The sequence below is a fragment of the Rhinolophus hipposideros genome (assembly GCF_964194185.1).
Source record: "Rhinolophus hipposideros genome assembly, chromosome: 10".
NCBI classification, from domain to species: domain Eukaryota; kingdom Metazoa; phylum Chordata; class Mammalia; order Chiroptera; family Rhinolophidae; genus Rhinolophus; species Rhinolophus hipposideros.
In genome coordinates this window covers 69,218,171-69,241,121 of record NC_138056.1, presented here as the reverse complement: position 1 = coordinate 69,241,121, position 22,951 = coordinate 69,218,171, and the positions used below count along the sequence as shown (strand labels likewise).

Here is a 22,951-nt window from a genome sequence, read left to right as displayed (position 1 = left end):
GTAAATTGGAGAAGTTAGTATAGGAGGTAAGATCTGCCAAGGACAGTATAGTAAGAAAACTTATTTTATCCATTTAATTATTAGAGAGAAATCCACAGAAACATTTTTACTAACAACTAATAAATTGGATACCAGTAAATAGTCACCTGTAGCTCTTAAAATAGGTCTATTGTCATCTGTTTTTAAGAAAATCTTTGCACGCTGCTATGGAAACTACTATCCTGAAAAATAAGCCAGCTAATGAGTAACATAATACATGCCAGTAAAATACTATATTTCTTACTTTCTTTACCACAGAGCAAAATTTCAAAGGAACATAATTTTGTTGAAATGTCACCAAACCATCTCTTTAGGAGAATGCAATGACAGCATAAATAACAAGGCTTATTTTCAATAATTCTCTTCATACCTCAAATCCCTGTGGTCTTCCGAGACTCTCTTTTATATGTTTCCATGCAACAAGAATCTCTGACACAGACATACTTGTAGCCTTGACATCTGTGGGAGCGGTACTGGGTTCTGTGTGAAGGAAAAGGGAAAGAATAAACCTCTATGGTAACAAGTTTTGTCTATCAAAGCATTGCACCTGAATATGTCAGGTGTTACTTCTTTGCACCTTTTTTTTGAAATGAAGTGCTGTGGTAGTTATGAAAAACACAAGATAAAAAGATGATCGTTTTGAATTTCTATACTCGGGTCAAGTCTCATCAATACCTTACCAATGACAAGTGACAAATCTAGCAAGACAAACAAAGATATTTACTCTTGGATTAACAAGGACATTTCTGGAGAAGTTAAATTGAGTGACTTAAATTGCTTGCCAGTCTACATAATCAAAAAAATGGACTAGGAGTAAGTCTTGGCTTTTTTGTTGTTGCTGCTGTTGTTTTTGCCTTCAAGGAAATTATACATTTATGTATGATTAGGCAAGTTGCCTCACCTCTTCCTAAGCCCCAGTTCCCTCATCTGTAATGTGGGCATAATCAGAGTACTTAGCACAGAGATTTTTAAGGTTCGTTTTAATTGGAATAATACATATAAAATATTTAGCACAGTATTTGCCACTTAAAACATTCCTTCAAAAAGTATCACTTATTATTATTTTATTTTAATTTTTACCCTATGCAGGCACAAAGAGTCTAAATTCCATGAGATTTTTCGTTATTATAATGATAAAACTACATTTCCATGATTGTATAAGGAATATTTTATGAATCATGATATTTAAAAGTCATGTGTTGACTTTTTAAGACAGGTGTACAATGAAAAGTCCCTGAAGGTCTTGGTGCTGTCGCTATGCTCAGTGACCTTTCTCACTATTTTTTCAAATACACCATGTATGACTGGTGTCCATCAAGAGCAGCACTCTATTGGAGATTGCACTCTATGTGAGGAATGAAATATTTCCAGCTTTGACATTGCAGAATCATAAACACTATGTCACAAACACACATTAAATGAAACGGCAGAAAAAAGGTGAGATATTAGTTCAAACAGTTCTGTATAAAGTTGATTTAAAAATCTCGAAAAGGGCGCAGGGTTTGAAACATGGCGGATGACGTGGACCAGCAACAAACTACCAACACCGTAGAAGAACCCCTGGATCTCATCAGGCTTAGCCTGGATGAGCGAATTTATGTGAAAATGAGAAATGACAGAGAGCTCCGAGGTAGATTACATGCTTATGATCAGCATTTAAATATGATACTGGGAGATGTGGAAAAAACTGTGACTACTATAGAAATTGATGAAGAAACATATGAAGAGATATATAAATCAACAAAACGGAATATTCCGATGCTCTTTGTCCGGGGAGATGGTGTTGTACTAGTAGTCCCTCCATTGAGAGTTGGTTGAAACAAAGAATTTATCATGTATGGAAAATAGGAGACTTTGTATTATTGCCTCTTTAAATGTAGAAGATATTCAAAAAACTGTGTAAATTTTGATACTAAGAAATGATCAACGATTCTTCCACTCCTGAAATGAGTTGATTTGCAGATAACTTACAAATTCTTAAGCTAAATGGCATTTTTATTTTTCTCCAACCCTCCAATAAATGTGATCACCAAGGTGCAACACTCTTTTTCAGGAGTTAATTTGCTCCATTGTTTTTTCAGGCAGTTTCTGATTTTTTAAAATTTAAATTAAATTTGATGTTTCCTGTTTTGATTTAAAAAAAAAAAAATCTCTAATCCCCCTGAAAATTGTAGAGACTTTGATACTAACCCTGTATTACTGGTAAGAGCTCAGATTAATCTGTTGAAAATGTTTTTGTTAGATTTAGGGAACCATATGGCAAAGATAGAGTTCTAAAAAAACTTTTTAAAAAGTCATTATTAGGAGCTCTGATTAAGAAGGTGGAGTAGGTAAATGCTGTGCTTGCCTCCTCTCAGGACCACATCAAAATTACAACTAATTATAGAACAACCATCATTGAGAATCCCCTAAGTCTAGATGAATGGAAGCCCTACAAGTAAGGACATACAGAAGAAGCTACCGTGAGACTGATAGGAGGAGTGGAGATGCAGAAAGGGCTGGTCCCATACCCACTTGTGCTGGTCAAAAATTGAGAGGGATATTTCAGTTGTGGAGGTCCCCTCCAGAGAAGTAAGGGGTCAGTCCCAGCCTCACAACAGGCTCCCCAGTCTAGGTTTCCAGTACCTGGGAGAGAAGTCCCCACAACTACTGGCTATGAAAACCAGTGGAGATTGTGGCTGAGTGAGATGAGGGTGGCTAGAGTCCCAGGTGCCCCCCTTAAAGGGACCATACATGGACTTACTTGCTCACAGTCTCACTTGCTCTGATCTCCGGGGAAGAAGGGACAGCAGCTCAAAATGTGTCAGGGACACATGGGGAGGAACTAAATTATCTGGTTTCAGGGTGAGGGCAGGAGGGGCAGTTTTCTCCCAGAGAGAAGTATTGGCAGAAGCCATAGTTCCTTTGTTGAGCCTTCCCCTGACTCAGCGTGCAGAGCAAGTGGCTGACATACTGAGTATGCACCAACCTGGCTAATACTGCTTGCTCTGCCCTGGTAATTCCCTAAGACCCCGCCACACCTAATTTGTGGGTGCACCAAAGCCATATCCATGTCTTTTCCATCCAAAAAGCTGGTCTTGGCTTATGCTGCAGACTTTCCTAAAATCTCTCAAAGGTTTACAATTCCCAAACAAGCAGCATCTGACCTCTGCATGCCCCATACCTCTTGTTAAGCATCCCCAAGCCTGGCACTAGTAGTAGCCAGCCTCAGTTCACAGCTTAGCTTCTCCTAGTCACCTCCAAGTCCAGCACAAGTGGCAACCTTCTGCAGATTGTAGCTCACACCATGTAGTCCTGGGCAGAACACAGGTAGCAGCTGGCCTTGGCCTGAAACAGAGCTCCTCCCAAGATGCCCCAGAACTAACACATCTGGTGGCCTGCTTCAGATAACACCAGAGCACTACCCACCGACCTCCACAAAAATACACACCCAAAGTAAAGACTGGGCAGGCACCAGAGCCCTGCTAATGCCAATCCTGATCCATAGGGTTAGCCCCTACCCAAGAGCTCCTCCACTATAGTTATGGCCAGTCCTCACAACCAATCAGTTGCAGGGTCAGTCCCTCCCACTGACATGCAAACAGCAACCTATGGTCAACTACAAGAGGAGGGTACACACAACCCACACAAGGGACACACCTGGAGCATCTAGCTCAGGTGACCAGAGAGACTGCCACTGGGCCCACAGGATTCCTGCTACATAAGGCTACTCTAACAAGACTGGGAGGCATAGCAGCCAGCCCTACCTGATACGTAGAAACAGACATAGGGAGGCAGCAAAATGGGGAAACATAGAAACATGTCCCAAGTGAAAGAACAAGACAAAGCTCCAGAAAAATAACTAAACAAAGTGGAGAAAAGCAATCTACCAGATGCAGAGTGCAAAACACTGGTTATAAGGATGCTCAATGATCTCAGTGAGAACTTCAGTTCTCACTGAACTTCCTGAACTTCAGGAAAGACATAGGAAACGTAAAAATGGATAGGGAAAACATAAACAAGAACAAATCAAAAATAAAGAATATAATAACTGAAATTAAGAATACATTAGAGGGAATCAATAGTAGGTTAGATCAACCAGAGATTCAAATCAACAATTTAGAGGACAAAATAGCAGAAAACACCCAATCAGAACAGCACAAAGAAAAAAGAATCCAAATAAATGAGGATAGTTTAAGAGGCCTCTGGGACAACACCAGCATACCAACATTTGCATCAAGAAGCAAGAAGAGAAAAAGTGAGGAATTGAAAACCTGTTTGAAAAAACAGTGACAGAAAACTTCCCTAACCTGGAGCAAGAAATAGGCATACCCAGCCCAGGAAGCACAGAGAGGCCCAAACAAGATGAATTCAAAAAGGCCAACACCAAGACACATCATAATTAAAATGCCAAAGGTTAAAGACAAAGAGAGAAAGGCAGTGAGTTACCTACAATACAGCTTCCATAAGACTGTCAGCTGATTTCTCAACAGAAACTTTTCAGGCCAGAAGGGATTTAAAGTGATGAAAAGCAAGGACCTACAATCAAGATTACTCTACCCAGCAAAAACTATCATTTAGAATTGGAGGAGACATAAAGAGCTTCCCAGACAAGAAAAAGCTAAAAGAATTCATCACTACCAAACCAGTATTACAAGAAGTGTTAAAGGAACTTCTTGAAGAAGAAAAAGGAAAAAAGATAAAAATTATGAATAATAAAATGGCAATACCTACATATCTATCAACAGTTACTTTCAATATACATGGATTAAATGTCCCAATCAAAAGTCATAGTGTGTCTGAATGGATAAGAAAACAAGACCTTTACATATACCACCTACCAGAGACTCACTTCAGATTGAAAGATTCATATAGACTGAAAGTAAAGGGATGGAAAAGTATATTTTATGAAAATGGAAATGAAAACAAAAAGCTGAGGTAGCAATACTGATGCCAGGCAAAATAGACTTTAAAGCAGAGACTAAGAAGGACCCAGCAATCTTACTTATGGGTATTTATCTGAAGAAATGCAAGATATTCCTTTAAAGGGAAATGTGCATCCATGTATTCATTGCAACATTATTTACAATAACCAAGATATGGTGGCAACCTGGGTGTTTATCAATCAATGAATGGATAAAGAAGAGGAGGTACATATATACAATTGAGTATTACTCAACCATAAAAAAGAATGAAGTCTTGCCATCTTCAATAATCTGGATGGACCTAGGTATTGTAAGTATTGCCATTTTATTATTCATAATTTTTATCTTTTTTCTTCTTAAATAAGTTCCTTTCAGAGAAAGAGAGACAAATTCCATATGATTTTCCTTATGTGAGTAATCTAGAGAATAGTATAAACAAACAGTCAAAACAGAAACAAGCACACAGATACAGCGAGTATTTTGATGGTTGTCAGATGGGGGTTGGGGGATGGGAAAAGGGGGGAGGGGATTAAGAGGTAAAAATTGGTAGTTCAAAATACTTAACATGATGTAGAGTATATCATGGGGAATAGTCAGTAATACTGTAATAACTATTGTACGGTGTCAGATGGGTACTGGATTTATTGCAGTGATCACTTTGTAAGTTACATAAATGTCTAATCACTGTATTGTACACCTGAAACTAATATAATATTATATGTCAACTGTAATTGAAAAATAAAAAAAATATTTTAAGAAGTTGTTATTAGAGATACTAAAGAATTATAACCATTTTTTGAGATTTGTTTTCCTTTTCTAATGGATGGTGGTCACACATCTATCTAGAGATCCTTTGTATAGTATTAATTGAAAAATATCAATCCAAAACTTCTGTCCTTGTTACTATAAAAGAAGTCCACAAAAGACTTTTTCAAAGGTACATGTTTGTACCGAGCAATGATTTTCTTTTGGTAAAGCTTTCATTAATTTCATAACTGTGTTAATTCAAAGTGCATTCATAAATTCACATTAATCTTACACAGAAACTGACATTAATTCCTGCCATGGTATAAATTGTAATTTCTCCTTCTGTCACTCTTTGAATATCTTTCATTAACTTCTTTAGCTAATGGTTTCCCTCATCCCACTTTCCAACTGTCTATTATTTGTGCATCTACCTGATTAAAAAGAAAAAAAACTCTGGGAAAAGCTTCTACTTTCTACTTTATTCTAGAATTCTGATGAGCAGGCTTACAAAACATCTTTTTTTCATTGCTGTTTAATAGGAGTTAAACTTCTTGGATTTGCAAGTGAAGGGAAGGAAATTCTGATGTTCTTAAGATGTGTACAACCTAATTTCTAGAATGTAGGATATGATTTACATATTTCAAAGACAGTCACTCTTTGTGTAAATTTGCTATTTGGAAGCAGTTTTGCTTATCTTTTAAATGAATGCATTGCAGGGATTTGTGTGCCAAATGCCTCCTTTCAGCTTTTACATTATTGAAGCTGTTACATCTTTGTCAGAGAAGATTGTAGGAGGATAAATCATTTCAGCAGCACAAAATATGTGGTTGGGTGGTAGCCTTTCTATCTCCAAATCTAGAGAAACAATTTTTTTTCTCTATCAGTTTTCTGTAGCACTACAGAAGTTTAAGTACTTCTCAAATAGAAATTCAAATAGAAATAAGAAAATTTTTAAAAAGTAAAAAAAAAAAACAAAGTTAAAAATAATATTCAGAAACCTATTTCCTAAACAACCATCCTAATTTTTATTTATAAGCTCTGATGATTATAAATCAGGGTCATACCCATGCCGACATTTCACAGTTGCATTCTTGGGGGCTAAACATATAGATGCATTTAACTAAATAAGGGTAAATTGAATCAAGCAAGAATTGAAGAGTCATTTTTCACTTATTTCACCTTCTAATTGTAAAGAATATCAGAAGTAGATGTACAAATAATACCAAAATAATATCTAAATTTAAAATTTCAGCATGTAAAATTGTGATCTTAGTCAGTTTACTTACAGAAGTTTCAGCATGTGCTGTTTATAGCCAAGTGAACATTTTTGTGTCGGTCAAAAAATCTGTCTGTAGGCAACAGTAAATGACTGGATCACAGAATATCTGGTTTGGATTGGAACTAGCTGTTCTATTTGGGTATCCCATCATAACTGAATGATAGAAGGCCACAGCTAGAAAGAATTCCAGTCACTTGGCTCATAGCTCACAAATGGATGGATTGTTGGTCTTCAATCATGTTTTGTTTGCCAAAATGATGTATGACATTAAGTTCTTCCAAAATTTCATGTATAAAAATAAAATTTTCTGGCTCTTTTGGGGGTAAAAAGGACAATATCAAATCTGAATCTTTGGGAGCTGGTGGATGAGAATTAGCAGTTGGTCCTATTAGTCAGGGCATATTCTTTTCATTTTGCCAGAGTCCCTACTATTCCCTATTTTATCACACTGGAGCTACTTAACTTATTTATATTTCTTACCTGACCTTTATAGGCTTTTGAGTTATGAACCTATATTTTAAATCCATGTCCTCATTTTGCCAAAGGAAAATGTGATATATACAAAGATTGATTTATTAGAGACTCTACTTCTGGCTCTGATAGAGCCCCAACTAGAACTCATATCTCCAGTGCCCTTTCCTCTGTTGTTTTTAATTGGGCACCAAGCTCATTCTCCATCTCTTAGAGTCAGCTTTGGGGCACAGAAGAGGTTTTACAGTTGGTAACCACAAAATGGCCTCAGGGTTTTTGAAAATTAATTTGGGGAACGTAATCAATAATGTTGTAAAGATTTTGTAGGGTATCCGATGGACACATGGTCCCATTTGGGAGACCACCTCAGGGATGCTGTAGATGCCTGATCACTGCACTGTACACCTGAAGCTGAACAATAACGAATGCCAACTATAATTTTATATATATAATGTGATGGCTCGGTGTGATGTTGGTCCACAGTGTGAGGGATATAAGTGATGAACGTCTAAGTATTACCTTGTCTTGTGCACCTGAAACTAATGAAACAAAAAAAAAAAGAAGAGGTTTTACAGAGACTGTATATAGTCTATTCTCTTGCTGTCTAATTCCTCCAAATAACTGACAGAAGAATGAATAGAATAAGATTAAAAATAAATAAACAAAAAAATAATAAACAAAATGGATCTGAGGAACAACCAAAGGAAATAATTGCCAAGTTTTGACATTTGCCAAGCCCTCTTCAAAATTCATTACATATATTAATTAATTCTCCAATATCCCTACTATCACTATTTTCAGGTGAGGAAATTGAGGTGCAGAGAGGATAAGCAAATTGCCCAAGATCACAAAACTGCTAGAGGATGGAGATAGGATTTGAACAAAACAGTCAGGCCCTAACTACCATGCTATTTTGCTTCTGTGCACATATCTGTGTTCTATATACCTGGTGCTTTTCCCTTTACTATTGCTCTTCCTTCTCCTTGCCCCTTCACTCCTGACTTCTCTCAAGAATATTGGTGTTGGGATCCCCACTTGGGCTCTCTACTCCACGTCTTGCCAGAAAGCATTTAGACCCCCATCATCTCCTATTTAACCTGTCACAGACTTACTATCAATTCCTTTTATTCCTATTTTATGTAATTTTTGATAAATATGAACCACAGCTGCACTGCTTCTCATAGATCACGTCATATTCAGGCATTTCTAAAACTCTCACAATCTGTAAATCACAGGATGTTTCCTGCCACTCTCATTTCTGTCTATTAAACTCAGGTAATTTGGTGAAAATTCAGGAATCTATTTCTGAGATTCTACTAGTGTTATGTCTAATACACTCAAAGTCTTAAGATTTCTCTCTCTCTCTTTCTTTAATTACGATGATATTATAATTGGGGCATGGCTAACTCTTTTAGTCTTGGCATATGAAATGGACAGGCTGATTGATAGGTTTTAGTTTCTGTTAGATTACTAATTTTGAACAGCACTACCATGTTCATGAATTTAGATGATACATTTGTATTAAGTGACCTAGCAGCTGGAGTTCTCCAAGTAATATGGGGGGATGTGCTTGTAATATTGATTACACATCTGACTTCCCAGGAGGGGTGGGCAACAGTATTAATCAAAGGAGAGTTTAATAAACTCCTTCAGAGAGGGGTTATGGTTTCATTATTTAAAAATTCAGTGAAGACAGCTGTAGTTGAACTTTTACAGGCACTAATCCAAATGGATCATCTGGCAAAGACAGGAAATTATGTCTTGCATTTTACAACTAATATGCCAATTTATTAATTTTCGAGTTCACATAAATCCCACTGAGCTCAGTTTCAGCTTAAAAACTGATCAGGAGAATAACACCTCATGAATGTTGGGTTTTAATTTGAGCTATGATAGTTCCATTTGCATACCATTTTCTGCAAATGAATCCTTTTTTTTTTTTTTTTTGGTTTTAATAAAGATAAAAGCAGCACACATTTTAAACACAAGACAAAAGCCAAACAAACAAAAAAATGAGAAAAGGCTAAGGTACATCACAAATAAACAAATCTTTCAATCTATAATTAATCTATAATGAATTTTTCTTTATGTTTCTATTAGATGTAATTGAATGCTCAAGTTTTCTCCCTTCCCAAAGCTATAACAAGAACTAAGTGGAAAAATGGATGTGAGTTTGACTAACAAGTATTTCTAGAAATATGGAAATGAAAGTCAATTTGATTTTTCATCTTGAAAAAGTCACTTTTATTACTTCTACCATGCATTTGAAAATTACTTATGTGGAAACTTTCCTATTCTTTAAAAAAAAAAAAAAAAGAATTGTTTCCAAAATTAGAGTATTGTACAAGGTTATACCATACTCTAGATATTTGAGGTCAAATCAGGGTTAGAATGCACATAATTTTGGCTTAGTTTAAAGAATATAGATAATTAATACATGTGCAGGGTGCACGAGAGTCCTGGCAGGCAAAATATTTCTCCTTCCAGGCTTATGTCAGATGCTGCTTGGCTCTGACAGAGCGATTCAGGGTTACTTCTATTGTGAAAATCTTGGAAGGTTTCAAAGGCCCAAGGGTATTAGCAGAAAAAACATTCGGAGCTTTTCTGAGAGAACTTTAGGGCAACAGTTCCACCTCAGAGTCATGAATCAAGGTCATTTCCCAAGTGATTCACCAAATATCAATATTTATAAATGATTAGTTCTTTGAATAACAGACCACATTGCAGGTTGCCCTATAATAATGTAATTCTCATTTGTGTTTCAATAGGCCTTCTTGAGAGGAGAAGAAAAGGACGGAGGATACGAGGAATGCACATAAACACTTATGGAAGTGTGTTCTAGATGTGAAGGTCATTTATCATGGATGAGCCAGTGGAAAACGGGTTGAGAACTAGTACTGTAAGATGTGCCTTAAAGTCCTTGTGTTCTGTGCTTCCCGCAAATCAGCATGAATTCTGTTGGCTGCATTTGAAACAGCACCTAACACATGTTTTCTTCCTGATTGCTGTCAGCTCTAGGCATGTGTTGAGTAGTCTCGATAGAAAGAGTACGAACTAAGCTCAGAAACAGAAATAGAAAGTCAGTCTCACTCCTCTTGTTCTTTACATACATTTATTTAAATTGCAGAGAGATTTTGAGGTGGTAAATGTGTGAACTAGGTTAATGGAAGAACAAAGATGCAGAATTAATCTTCCCGAAAAATAGCCTCAATAGATCAGTTGAGCTTTGGGTAAGAGTATGATGAAGGAGGTACACAGTGAATCTCTATGAATATCTATGACATAGAGAAAGGAATCTGCACTAGCGTGAGTACAACATATAATTTTATAAATTTATTACAGGCCTTGACTCTTTAAAAATGGTTCAATCTTAAAAATGTTTACTCCTTTTCAAGTAAAGCAATTTTGCCAAGTGACTAAAAAGAGGTGATGATTTCCTTCTTTTTATTATATAACAAAAGTAGATCTATCATTACTGCCTATTCAGGGGCAATTAAAATTTAAATGATTATTTTAGAATGTAGACTAAATTGACAATATTTATTATTTTAGATTTGTAATGGCTTCAGGAGATGTTCTAGTTTGAGACTTTCATTTTGAAAATGGAGAAGAGCAAGAAAGAAATGGATCGACTGCCCAGGACATACAGTTGATGTGAGCAGACTGAGCTCAGGTTTGCTGACTCCAGGCAAGTGCTCTTCCTTTCTGTGGTACTGCCTTTCTTCATTGACATACTTTAATGATGCTAAAACTTTACTCATATTTATACATAAAATTCCAAGTTAATAAATGTAAATAATGAACAAATGTCAAATATATGTTGGACTTTTGTCAGAACAAAGGCAGGCTCTATCCAGATTTAATTTCCCTGGTATTTTTCATATTTCAGTCTACCGAAATAAATGAAATGCTACTATGAAATATGTTACAGCAACAACCTCAGTGTCTTTGAAAGAAAATATACATATTTCCTATCTAGCATGAAAGAGAAATCTCCAAAGGCAAGCCATTTCTAGTTTAAGGAAACACAGTATAAACAATCCTTGGTGGCTGCTATAATTTAATTTCAAAGCCAAAGTTGACAAGGAAAGAACAAATCTGGATTTCTTACAGGCAGCACTGGTGTTACCATACAAAGCATGTTCACAAATCCCTCTGATTCATCTCATGTAACTTTTGGGGCTATGTGCTTGATGACTAGGTTGAAGAAATTTTAAAGCAACAAGAATATGCACTTCTTGAATAAAACATGTACTTTGAAATAGATTTTGGGAGTAGCAAGTAATACGAATTATAATATACAATAGTACAGTAAAAAATACTATTAGTATATACAGTCCTGATGAGATAGCATAGAGTAGTAGTTAAAAGCATGTGCTTTGGAGTCATACAGACCTAGGTTCAAATCCCAGCTCTGCCAATATAGCTACTTACAACTCTTTCACTCACTGGTGTCTATTTGAGCCTGCTACTTAACCTCTCTGAGCCTCAGTTTCCTGAAACATAGATTGGGGCTTGAGATTCCTACCTCACATTTGGTTGTAAGAGTTGATATAAATAATATGCTACACCAACTACATCTGAAAACACATCAGAAACTTGAGATGCTAAATGCATGAGTATCTCATTGGAACATCAATGATTCCTTGTTATTCCTCGATTCTTCACTTTCCTGGTAATTGTTATGCTAGCATAAACTTTCTGCTTCTGCTTCAGAATTTGGCCCTATGTTATAAAATTACAAGGCAGCTTGTATTGAAAAACTACATCTTACTTACTTATAAATCTGACACTACTTTTGTGCTTCAATATTCACACAGTCTTATTTATTTCCCCCCATGAATTTATAGTACCAAAAGAGGAATCATTTTCTTGAGCTTTTAAAAATCACACATGTTGACACAAAGCAAGTAAAAGGGTCAGTTCATAATGACAATAAGTATTTGGAAGGTCAAATGAGTGATGCCTTTCGTGGAACATTTTCTCAGTCATTTGTCAAATTTAGGGACTGGAAGGCATTATTTTTACTTGCAGGGCCCATTGCTTTCTCTCACTCGGAAAATTGAATTTTTGCTTTAAAACTTGACAGGACCCAGGATTTTTATGAAGAAAGCTAAGTTTGCACTGTAGCACTACTCCTTATTGACTGTAACCAGGAATGAGCCATATTTTCACACTTCAGTCATCTGTAAAATGGGTATACTGCCTACTAGGTCCTGACTACCTAGTAGTTTTATATTGAGAATTAAATGAGGTTATGCATATGAAGGCGGTGTGCTATAGAAAAATCAAGAATTTAATGATTATACAAACCTGGGTTTAATTTTCAATTACAGCCTGTGTAAATTTTAGCAAGTTACTTAACTTTTCTGAACTTAATTTCTCATTCTCTACAAAAGGAATAGTAATGCCTATTATACAATACGATCAAGAGAATTTAAAGATGTCATGTGTGAAAAGCTTCCAACAGAAAGCCCTATCTGATGTACTCAATAACATTGTAATAACTATGTATGGTGTCAGATGGGTAATAGACTTACCAGGGTGATCACTTCGTAAGTTACATAAATGTCTAATCGCTGTGTTGTACATCTGAAACTAATATAATATTGAATATCAACTAGAATTGAAAAATTAAAATTAAAGCCCTGTCTGATACTTTATAAGTACAATGTTATGTGCATGATGTTTGTAATAAATATTTTTATTGGTCACATAAATTGAATCTTTATTTAAACTTATTTCACATAAATTTAAATTTAATGGTTTAAAATACAAAATTATCTAAATTTCAATCCAGAGAAGATTGGTTAAATATCCACCCAGAAAATATCAATATTGTTATCATGGAAAGATATTTGCCACATATCATTAGGGAGTGAACAACATAAAGCGACATATATGAAATGATCAATTTTTAAAAAATAAAATGGAAAAATATATCTAAAAAGTGTAGTGGGACTATGGGTGTGTTTTATTTCCCTTTTGGTATATCTGTATTTTCTAATATTTTTACAATAATGTCTCTTTCATATAATAAAACTTTAAAATGATGGATACAGATAATAAGAATAAAGAAACTGACCTCCTTCAGCTGAACATATGACCACAATTTGACTGAAAGGTCCATCCCCTTTATTGTTATAAACACCAACTTTCACTTCAAAGGGAGTAAGAGGAGGGACACTTTCATCTCGATAAATGAATTTTGAAGCTTCAGAGGATGTCACCATTTTTTCCTTCCAGCCACGTGTTCCGTTGGGCCTGAAAGCCACAATATAGCCAAAGCCTTCCCCATTCTGAAACTCTTCAGATACTGGCTAAAGAAGAAAAACACAATTAATTATCAGCAAAATAATGGATTAAAAAACCCACTTTTCCCAAATCTTTAAATTTTTAAAAATTATAGATAACTAGAGAAAAGGAGACTCAAATCTTTATACTACATTTAAAACCCAACAGAGCATAATCACATCGCAGTTGTTGGAAATTTAAAAGGCTTTAGAAGTAAAGGCCGAAAAATTAAATGATATCAGTTGGTATTTAAGAAAAGTATCAAGAGTACTGAAAACACTTGAAGTGAAACAAATTTGCTCCAATTAGGCATATAAATGAAGTGAAGGTGCTTGGATTCCACACTAGAATTCAACATGTTGGAGAAAACTGTCATATGGTCTGGTGGTTGGTAAAATCTTGTCACCGGTAATGCTGTGCAGAGTCCTTTGCACAGAAAATCTAGGAGACCTTAACGCAAGACCTTTCTTCTAGTGTCTTTTTTTTTTTTAAATTGCTTTTGTGTTTACTAACATATGAAAAAAATGGAATATAACATTTGTTCAAGAAACTTCCTGTACTATATGGCTTACATTTAAATTTGTTAAATGGGCATCAATTGCACGTCATAAAAAGGAGTAATTGTGATTGACTAGTTAGTGGAGCAGTTACTAGCTACTACATAGCACAATGCTTGACAAACTGTAGGTATTCAATAAATATTTGTTAAATATTTTTGTTTTTGAATTTTGATTTGAGGAAAAACTATTGAATGGAATAAAATAAATAAAGGCTATAAAATTAAAGTACTATAGACTGAAGTTTATATTCCCCCCAAATTCATTTAGTGGAATCCTAACCCCCATTGTCATAGTAATAGGAGATAAGACTTTGCTGGGTGATTTGGTTATGAAAGCAGAGCCCTCATGAATGGGATCAGAGCTCTTATAAGCAAGACTTCAGAGAGCCCTCTTGCCTCTCTGCCATGTGAGGACCAAGTGAGAAAATGGCTGTCTGTGAATCAGGAAGCAGTCCCTCACCAGATCTCAATTTGCTGGGGCCCTGATCTTAGACTTCCCACCTCCAGAACTGTGAGAAATGAATTTCTGTCATTTATAAGCCTTCTAGTCTGTGAAATATTTGTTATATCCACTTGAGCTAAGACACAAAACTGAAAGAGAAGGCAATTCCATTTAGAAAGATTTGATCTCAGTGAAGATCAGCTATTGGGAAGTTAATACCTCTACAGAAAGTTTTATTGAAGAAGAGAGGAATGGACATAAGAGCAGGACAGAGGATGTGCTCACGGAAAATTTCTTATTGGGAAGAGAAGTTCTTTTGTATATTTTATCATTGTTCTTAGAGTCTGTCAGGAATTTGTTTAGTTTTCTCCAGTAGATAGACATTTCTATTTCCATTCAATTTCCATATTCTAAGGCATAGTTTTGTGAGCTACATGGCTACACGGAATAAGGTAATTTATCAAAAAAGGAAAGTGGCTTCATAGAAAATAAATGTACCTCTCACACTCCTTTCCTTTGACAAGAAACTTTGAAGAGGGAGACAAAATAACCTAAGTTTTGCAATTAAAGTCCCAATTCTATTGCTTATCAGAGAAAGTACTTAAACTTTCCTTCAGTTTCATAATGTTTAAAATAAAGAAAATTATCCCCACTAATAGGATTGTTATATGGGATAAATGAGATAACCCAGGCACTATGACACCAATTCAGTGGTGGTCAATTCCTTCCTCCCTATGGTTTTAGCCTCCAAATAAGTCAAGGGTGCTACTTAATTGTGAAATAATTAAATATCAAACTAAGTCAAACAAACATCTGAAGTAATACATGTGGTAACGTGTTTTAATTATTCAAACTTTATTCAGAGATAGCCTGAATGAGACAGGAAGGCATACCACAGACTTGGAGAAAAGTCAGCTGGGGCCTGGTATGAAAATCAGAAAGGTTGATGTTGGCAATATATACCTGAGTAATGCATGATCAAAGTGTTTCTTAACCTAATTTAAACAGAAATTCCTCAGTCTCTCTGAACCAAATAGGGATACTAGATATGTAGCCTTATTTTTTAAGGAATCAACACATTCTGACATCTAAGTGTAGGCTTTCTTACCTCCCAAGCAATGACTAACTCGTGCCTTCTTCCACTTCTTCCACTTACGTTTGTGGGTGCTGTCTTTGGAACTGTGGGTAAAAATGGGCAGAGAGAGAATAATAAATAGATGTGTAATTTAAGTGTCCTTATAAGAAGGATACATCATAACCCTACTCAGGTTGGGTAAAATCCTGAAATAAATCAAAGTTTGCTCGAAGTTAGAATGGTAATATTCAATATTAAAACAAAATGTTTGAGACAGATACCCGCTTTTAAATCTATGTGGGAGACGGATGTATATTTTTCATGGCCACACACTGTACCCCCAAACTAGTCCTCTTGTGAATGCTCTGTGGTAGTAAGGTTTAAATTATAAGTAACACTATAGTTAAGGACATCTACTAATGGTTAAATTTCATCCCATGAATTTTCTTCTTTCTAATGATATAACTCTCTTCTGTGGTTTCAAGGTTTGCAGACACTCTGGAAAATCCACAGGTTGACGTTAGTATTATTGCTTAATAAGAACCCCTCAAGAGGGTCTAATTTAAAGAAACCTTAGCAACACTTCCATTGAGTGAAAAATACATTAAAATGAATCAACATTAAAAACAACAACAACAGAAACTCTACCAAGAACAAATCTCTCTGCAAATTGCAAAATATATAAGCACCCCGTGAAACTTTTTCAAATAAAAAACTACTAAAAGAATAAATGTGTCAAAGAAATAAATTTCCCCTTCACTACACCAAACCATAAAATCAGCAGTTGAAAGGGAACATTTTCAAATGAAGAACTGTTAAATGAAGAAAACTATTAAAAGAAATCATTTTCCAGGCTATGAGCCTGCATTAGTAATTTTACACTTCAGTGTTGGCTTTATATCTCAGCATAAAGTTTTTAAACAATATTGATATACTCATAAACAATAAATCCATTCCCATATATTACCTATCTGGATGAAAGGCTATTAATTACTGGTAGATATTTAAACAGCATTTTATATACCAGAAAAAACTTATGCAGAATTTACATTCTGCTAGAAAGGAAAAAAAAATTTCCTTGGACCAGGAAAGTGGAAGAGAAAAATCTGTAAATATATAATTGGCTCCATTGAAATCAATAAACTTCATTCGGTAGGGTCCAAACTTCAATGTCCTCCGGCACTTTCCTCCATGACCACGAGTTCTTTTCTTGCTTATGCCCATATAATAGGATATGCATGACAGCAGCAACCAATCGTTCTCTTTTTTCACAGTTAAATACCAGGGGTGCCAACAAAATGTATACACATGACTTGTATTCATCTTTTGTTATCGGTATATGTTATTACAATTTTAATAGTTTTTTCCTTTCTTACAATGTGTTTACTTTTTTTTTGGCACCCTCTGTATATACTAAAGATTACTCATATATGGAGTTCACTGTCATGAATTCCCTCAGACTTACATGGAATTGGATACCCGTTTGTCTCTCATTCAAGAAATCACAAGGAATTTCTTGTGATTCCTTGTGAGAAAAGAAAATGATAGTATTACAGCAATAACTGTGAATATGTCCTATTTAAATGAACAGCAAGGAAACCATTTATTGAGTTTTTTGTTATTAGTCATAGTTATTGCTCCATATGAGAACATGTGACATATCGGTGTGTCTGACACCATGTCCCCAAGCCACTGTTATATAGTACTAGTTCTAAATTTATTTATGGTATGGTATGTTAAGGCACACAGAAGGGGAGCAGGTTTAACTGTATGTTAAAGGGTATGATTATAAGGTTCCAAATATTCCCTCAGTGGCTAATCTCAGAGTTTTGAATATAGTGGAAGCAAGTTAATTAGTTAATGTTATGCCATTATGGCTTCTCTCAGTACCATTTGTTTTTTAAAAAAGTGTACCCCGCATTCCCTACATACAATTTATATTAATGTCTGACAACTGATAGCTAAATAACATTACCAGTAATATCGACCAGAGCCACCTGCTTTGTCCATTACATTGGAATAATTAAGTTTATACCCTACATTTAGGACTTTGAATCCTTTTCTTTGAGGACACCATTCTGAATTTTGGATCATGAATTTTGTGGCAAGACTAGGCATTGAACTTCATTTTCTATTTGATGCAGCCCTCAAACATCATCTAAAAAGAGGATGCTTGGAATCTCTAGATGAGAGTTGTAGAGTAGGCTCTGGGGATCTAGGGAGCATCTCTTGAAGCTCATTTAAGAGATAATGAGTACAATGAAATACAAGTGACTTTGAAGTCGAAAGCTTTCTTTTGAAGTTTGGCAGTATTGTTCCACAGTCCATTACTGCTTTTATTTTTTAGAAAACATATTTATATTTCTCAAAAAGTTTTAACTTTTTGAGTAAAAATTGTTGAAAAATTTGGTGAAAAATTCCACTTTGAGGAACCAAAAAAGCAAAATAAGACTTTCTATGATTTGATTTGTTTTTATATGGTTAATGTCTATGTTGATTATACATAAATGACCAGATTGCATAAAACCTTTTATTATTTGAAATTAATCTTTGAGGTGTTCCTACTGCTGCTAATTTTTTTTCAAGAGAAAATATCCCATATTCACCTTAATGTAGAGAAATAAGAACTTCTTTTTCTCACACTACTCCCAATTTTAATGTATAATAAATGACACAAAAAGCATTATAATTTATTGTGTCTTAATAGCATATGTGTATAAACACCAACTATTCTTAAATAAGAATCTTACTAGATATAATGGGAACTACTAATAGAAAACTTAAGGCTTTAGAGACATGAAAACAACCGAAGTGATCATCAACTGATGAATGGATAAAGAAAATAGTATTAAAAAAATAGTATTAAAAAAATAGCCATAAAAAAAGAAGATAATCCTACCATTTGTGACAACTTGGATGCACCCTGAGGGAATGACACTAAGTGAAATAAGATAGACAGAAAAAGACAAATACTCTATGGTCTCACTTATATGTGGAAGCTAAAGACACCAAATTTATAGAAAGAGAGAGTAGATTGGTGGTTGCCAGAGGTGGGGTGTGGGGGGTACAGGAAATGGGTGAAGGTGGTATAAACTGCCAGTTGTAAGATGTGGAGATAAGTCATGGAGATGTAATGTACAGCATGGTGAATGTAGTTATCAATACTGGATGGAATATTTGAAAGTTGCTAAGAGAGTAGATCTTAAAAATTCTCGTCACAAGAAAAACATATTTGTAACTATGTTTGGTGATGAATGTTAACTAGACTTATTGTGGTGATCACTTCACAATATATAGATCTATCAAATCATTATGTTGTATACCTTAAACTAATAAAGCATTATATACAAATTATATATCAATAAAACTGTAAAAATAAACAAAAAGAAAACTTAAGGCTTTAAGCTGCAGATAAGGAATTATGTTTTGTTGTCAGGATCACAATGTGTGAAATGGGTACACTAATTCTAATTGGCTTAAATTTCCTAATTACATGCAGATGATCAGTAGACTCCATGATCATTCATTTCTTTTTCAAGTTGGTGGCACACAGGTATTATCTCTGCAGTCAATGCCTTGGAGACCACTGATTTTAATTATATCCTTTTATTTATAAAACAACATATTCATGATATACAGGGATTTGACTTAATCTTTCAGAGCCCTTTTGGCGTAAAAGTTCTATAATGCTTGTTAGAAACAAAATTAACATAATCAAATATCTAACAAATGCTTTCATTGAGTTCGGAGAAATACAGATTTAATTAAAAACCAAATATATTTTCAATGTAATTAATGAAAACCTGATTTAGAATTAAGCAGCTAGATGCTTTTCTCCCACAGTCATCTACTGATAAATGTCCTGAGCTTATTTGCTTAGAGAATCAAGTTTACATGCATGATTAACAGATTAAACTCTGATTCTCCTGAATTTCTTTTGGAGCAGTGTTCTTGCATGAGCAGATAATGTAATGGATACTTTTCCTACAAACTGCAAACGCCTAACTGTCTTAATGCCTTATCTGGCATGTTGAAATGTATACTTGTTTCTGTTCACCTTGTATGTTGGAAACATTATAAACACTCAGAGTGACAAAAAATATAGTGTACTATCTTAGTTTAAGCATGCATAAATTTAGGTATGAGCCTCAAAGAACTCTGTAATAGTTTTGCAAAGTCAGTCACACTAACAGCATGCTTTAATTAACATTCAAATTAATTAAATTAACTAAACAGAGGACAGGATGAAATAATTTGCCACTCTCTTTTCCCTAAAAATTTTCCAGTATTTATTACAGTAAGTGTTTATATGGCTCATTAAATAATACAGTTTTTATTAGAGACTTGGGGGAGTCCACTTAATCTAGGAGTTTATGGTAATTCAGCAAGTAGTTTGAAAAGAAAGTTACAAAAAATAGAAAGAAGGAGAGGAAGTTGTTTATATAGTAAAAGTGGGAGTTAAGAGGGAAATTTACAAAGCATTTTTTTCCTACCAGAATTACAGTGCACAGCACATCAATATTTCAGTTAACTTATCATTTAAGCTCACTTTATAGAAAGACTTAAATGTAAGGAGTTTCCAAGATAAAAAATACGAGTGGTATTTTTTAAAGAGTTCAAATAATGCTTTATTCCTATCAATGAGATAGCTAAGGTCAAGATAAAAAATATCAGTCGTTTCCAAGAATTCAAATAATGCTTTTATTCCTATCAAAAGGATAGATAAAGTTGTATACACAAATGGTAAAAGTGTTCTTGTGGGAGTGAGAAAGATCTGGGCTTGAATCCCAGTTCTACCATTCTGGCTGGTTGGCTGAAAATATTTATTAACCTCTTTGTCCTTTGGTTGTCTCATTTAGATAATAATAGTACCTACATTTTCAGGTTATTTTCATAATGATCACAGTGCCTAGAACTATAACTTACATGTATTACCTAATGTTATTAACTACTTAGATTTGAAAAAGAAAAAGTGTTGAAGTCTTCTATGGAAAACACTAAAAGTTCAGCATAAATCTATTAACATGCAATTTTTTTAAAAACAGTTTTTATTGGGGAATATTGGGGAAGAGTGTGTTTTTCCAGGACCCATAAGCACCATGTCAAGTTGCTGTTTTCAATCTAGTTGGGGAGGGCACAGCTCATTGGCCCATGTGGGAATCGAACCTGCAACCTTGGTGTTATGAGCACTGTGCTCTAACCATGGAGCCAACCGGCCACCCCTACATGTGATTTTTTATACATTTCTTTTTTTATTTTTCAATTACCATTGACATTCAATATTATACTAGTTTCAGACATATAGCACCGTGGTTAGATATTTATATAACTTATGAAGTGATCTCTCTCATAAGTCTAGTATCCCCCTAACACCATACATAATTAATACAATATTATTAGCTGTATTTCCTATGATGTACCTAACATCCCATGACTATTTTGTAACAGTCACCCAACCCCCCTCCCATCTGGCAACCATCAGTTTCTTCCACGTATCTATGAGATGTTTCTGTTATGTTTGTTTGTTTGTTTGTTTTGTTTTATAGATCCCATATTTAGGTGAAACCATATGGTATTTGTCTTTCTCTGACTTATTTTACTTAGAATAATACCCTCTAGGTCCATCCATGTTGTCACAAATGGTCAGATTTCATTCTTTTTATGGATGAGTAGTATTGCGTAGTATATACGAGTACATACCACATCTTCTTTATCAAATCATCTATCGATGGATACTTAGGTTGCTTCCATATGTTGGCTATTGTAAATAATACTGCAATGAAAGGATGCATGTATCTTTTTGAATTAGGGTTTTGGATTTTTTCAGACAAATATCCAGAAGAGGGGGACTGCTGGGTCATAAGATAGCTCTGTATTCAATTTTTTGAGGAACCTCTGTACTGTTTTCCATAGTGGCTGCACCAATTTTCAATCCCACTAAAAGTGCACGGGAGTCCCCTATTCTCCACATCCTCGTCAATACTTTTGTTTGCTGAGTTATGGATGATAGCCATTCTGACAGGTGTGAGGTGATTATCACATTATGGTTTTAATTTGCATTTCTCTGATGATTAGTAACATTGGGCATCTTTTCATATGTCTATTGACCATCTGTATGTCCTCTTTGGAAAAATGTCTATTCAGGTTCTCTGCCCGTTTGTTAATCAGATTGTTTGTCCTTTTGGTGTTAAGTTGTATGAGTTCTGTATACATTTTGCATATTAACCCCTATTGGATATAGCGTTGGTGAATATCTTCTTCCATTCAGTACGTTGTTTTTTCATATTGCTGATGGTTTCATTTGCTACATTCACATGTGATCTTGAATTAGAATGTTCTTTTGGAAATCTTTATAATATTATTTTGATAATTCCATGGGAATTACACTTTCACTGTTGGCTCAGCTTGTTTTAATTTGGAAATCTAGGCAATATACCATTTTTGGTTTGCAAAAGAGGTTGCTAAGATATTTTAGAAAATATAAGATTTCTCTGATTTATGAACCTTCTCATGAATGGCAAGTCAGAAACATAGCAGGCAAGTATATACAATAAATGCTGTTTACCTCAACTCACATTCTCTTAACTTTATGCAGGTCCACAAGAAATTATAGAAGTAGAGGATAGGTAAAATAATTTTTGAATGAGATTTGTTGATGCGTGTGATAAAAAAAAAGGACAAGGAAAAGGATGAGAAAGAAGGGTGCAGGGAGGGAAACAACTTGGGAGGCACCATCTTTGGTGTAAAATCTGGGTTAGAATTCCCGCTCTATCACTTACTTATGCCCTTATGCAAGTTTTTAAAATTCTCTAATTCTGTTTTGTGATCTGTAACATAAAGACAGACATTTCTTGCTTTAAAGGGTTAATATGAAAAATAAATGAAAGAATAAAGGGTAAGTGCTTAGTACAGGGCCTGGACCATGGTTTGTGATTTATGACTGGTATATGGTATTATGGGGACTAGGAAAGTAGAAGTAGTCTAACTTGAGTGTCTCATATTTGTTCCTGGGTTGACAACCTCTCGTCCATTTATCCTTTATGACGAAATCTTCTACTGTTCTTCTGTCACTTTGTTATTTATATCAGGAAAAGACACACCTAACAATTAGTTTTTTTTTTTTAGAAAAGCATTAGTGAAA

The 22,951-nt window shown here is 34.8% G+C and overlaps 2 protein-coding genes across 2 annotated transcripts in view; one reads left to right on the top strand and one right to left on the bottom strand.

The window, feature by feature from the left end:
• The window catches only part of CNTN5 (contactin 5), a 1,322,225-nt gene that overhangs the window by 32,778 nt on the left and 1,266,496 nt on the right, over window positions 1-22,951 (bottom strand). Inside the window, exons 19-21 of the mRNA XM_081062322.1 lie at window positions 15,844-15,914; window positions 13,526-13,760; window positions 410-519 (exon numbers count right to left, since the gene is read on the bottom strand). Coding sequence (XP_080918448.1) covers window positions 410-519; window positions 13,526-13,760; window positions 15,844-15,914 — 416 coding nt within the window. The remainder of the gene's footprint in view (window positions 1-409; window positions 520-13,525; window positions 13,761-15,843; window positions 15,915-22,951) is intronic.
• LOC308503758 (U6 snRNA-associated Sm-like protein LSm3) lies at window positions 1,549-1,857 on the top strand (the record flags this gene model as incomplete). Its single annotated transcript, XM_081063388.1, has 1 exon — window positions 1,549-1,857. One exon carries the CDS (start codon window positions 1,549-1,551, stop codon window positions 1,855-1,857), a length of 309 nt encoding a protein of 102 aa, XP_080919514.1.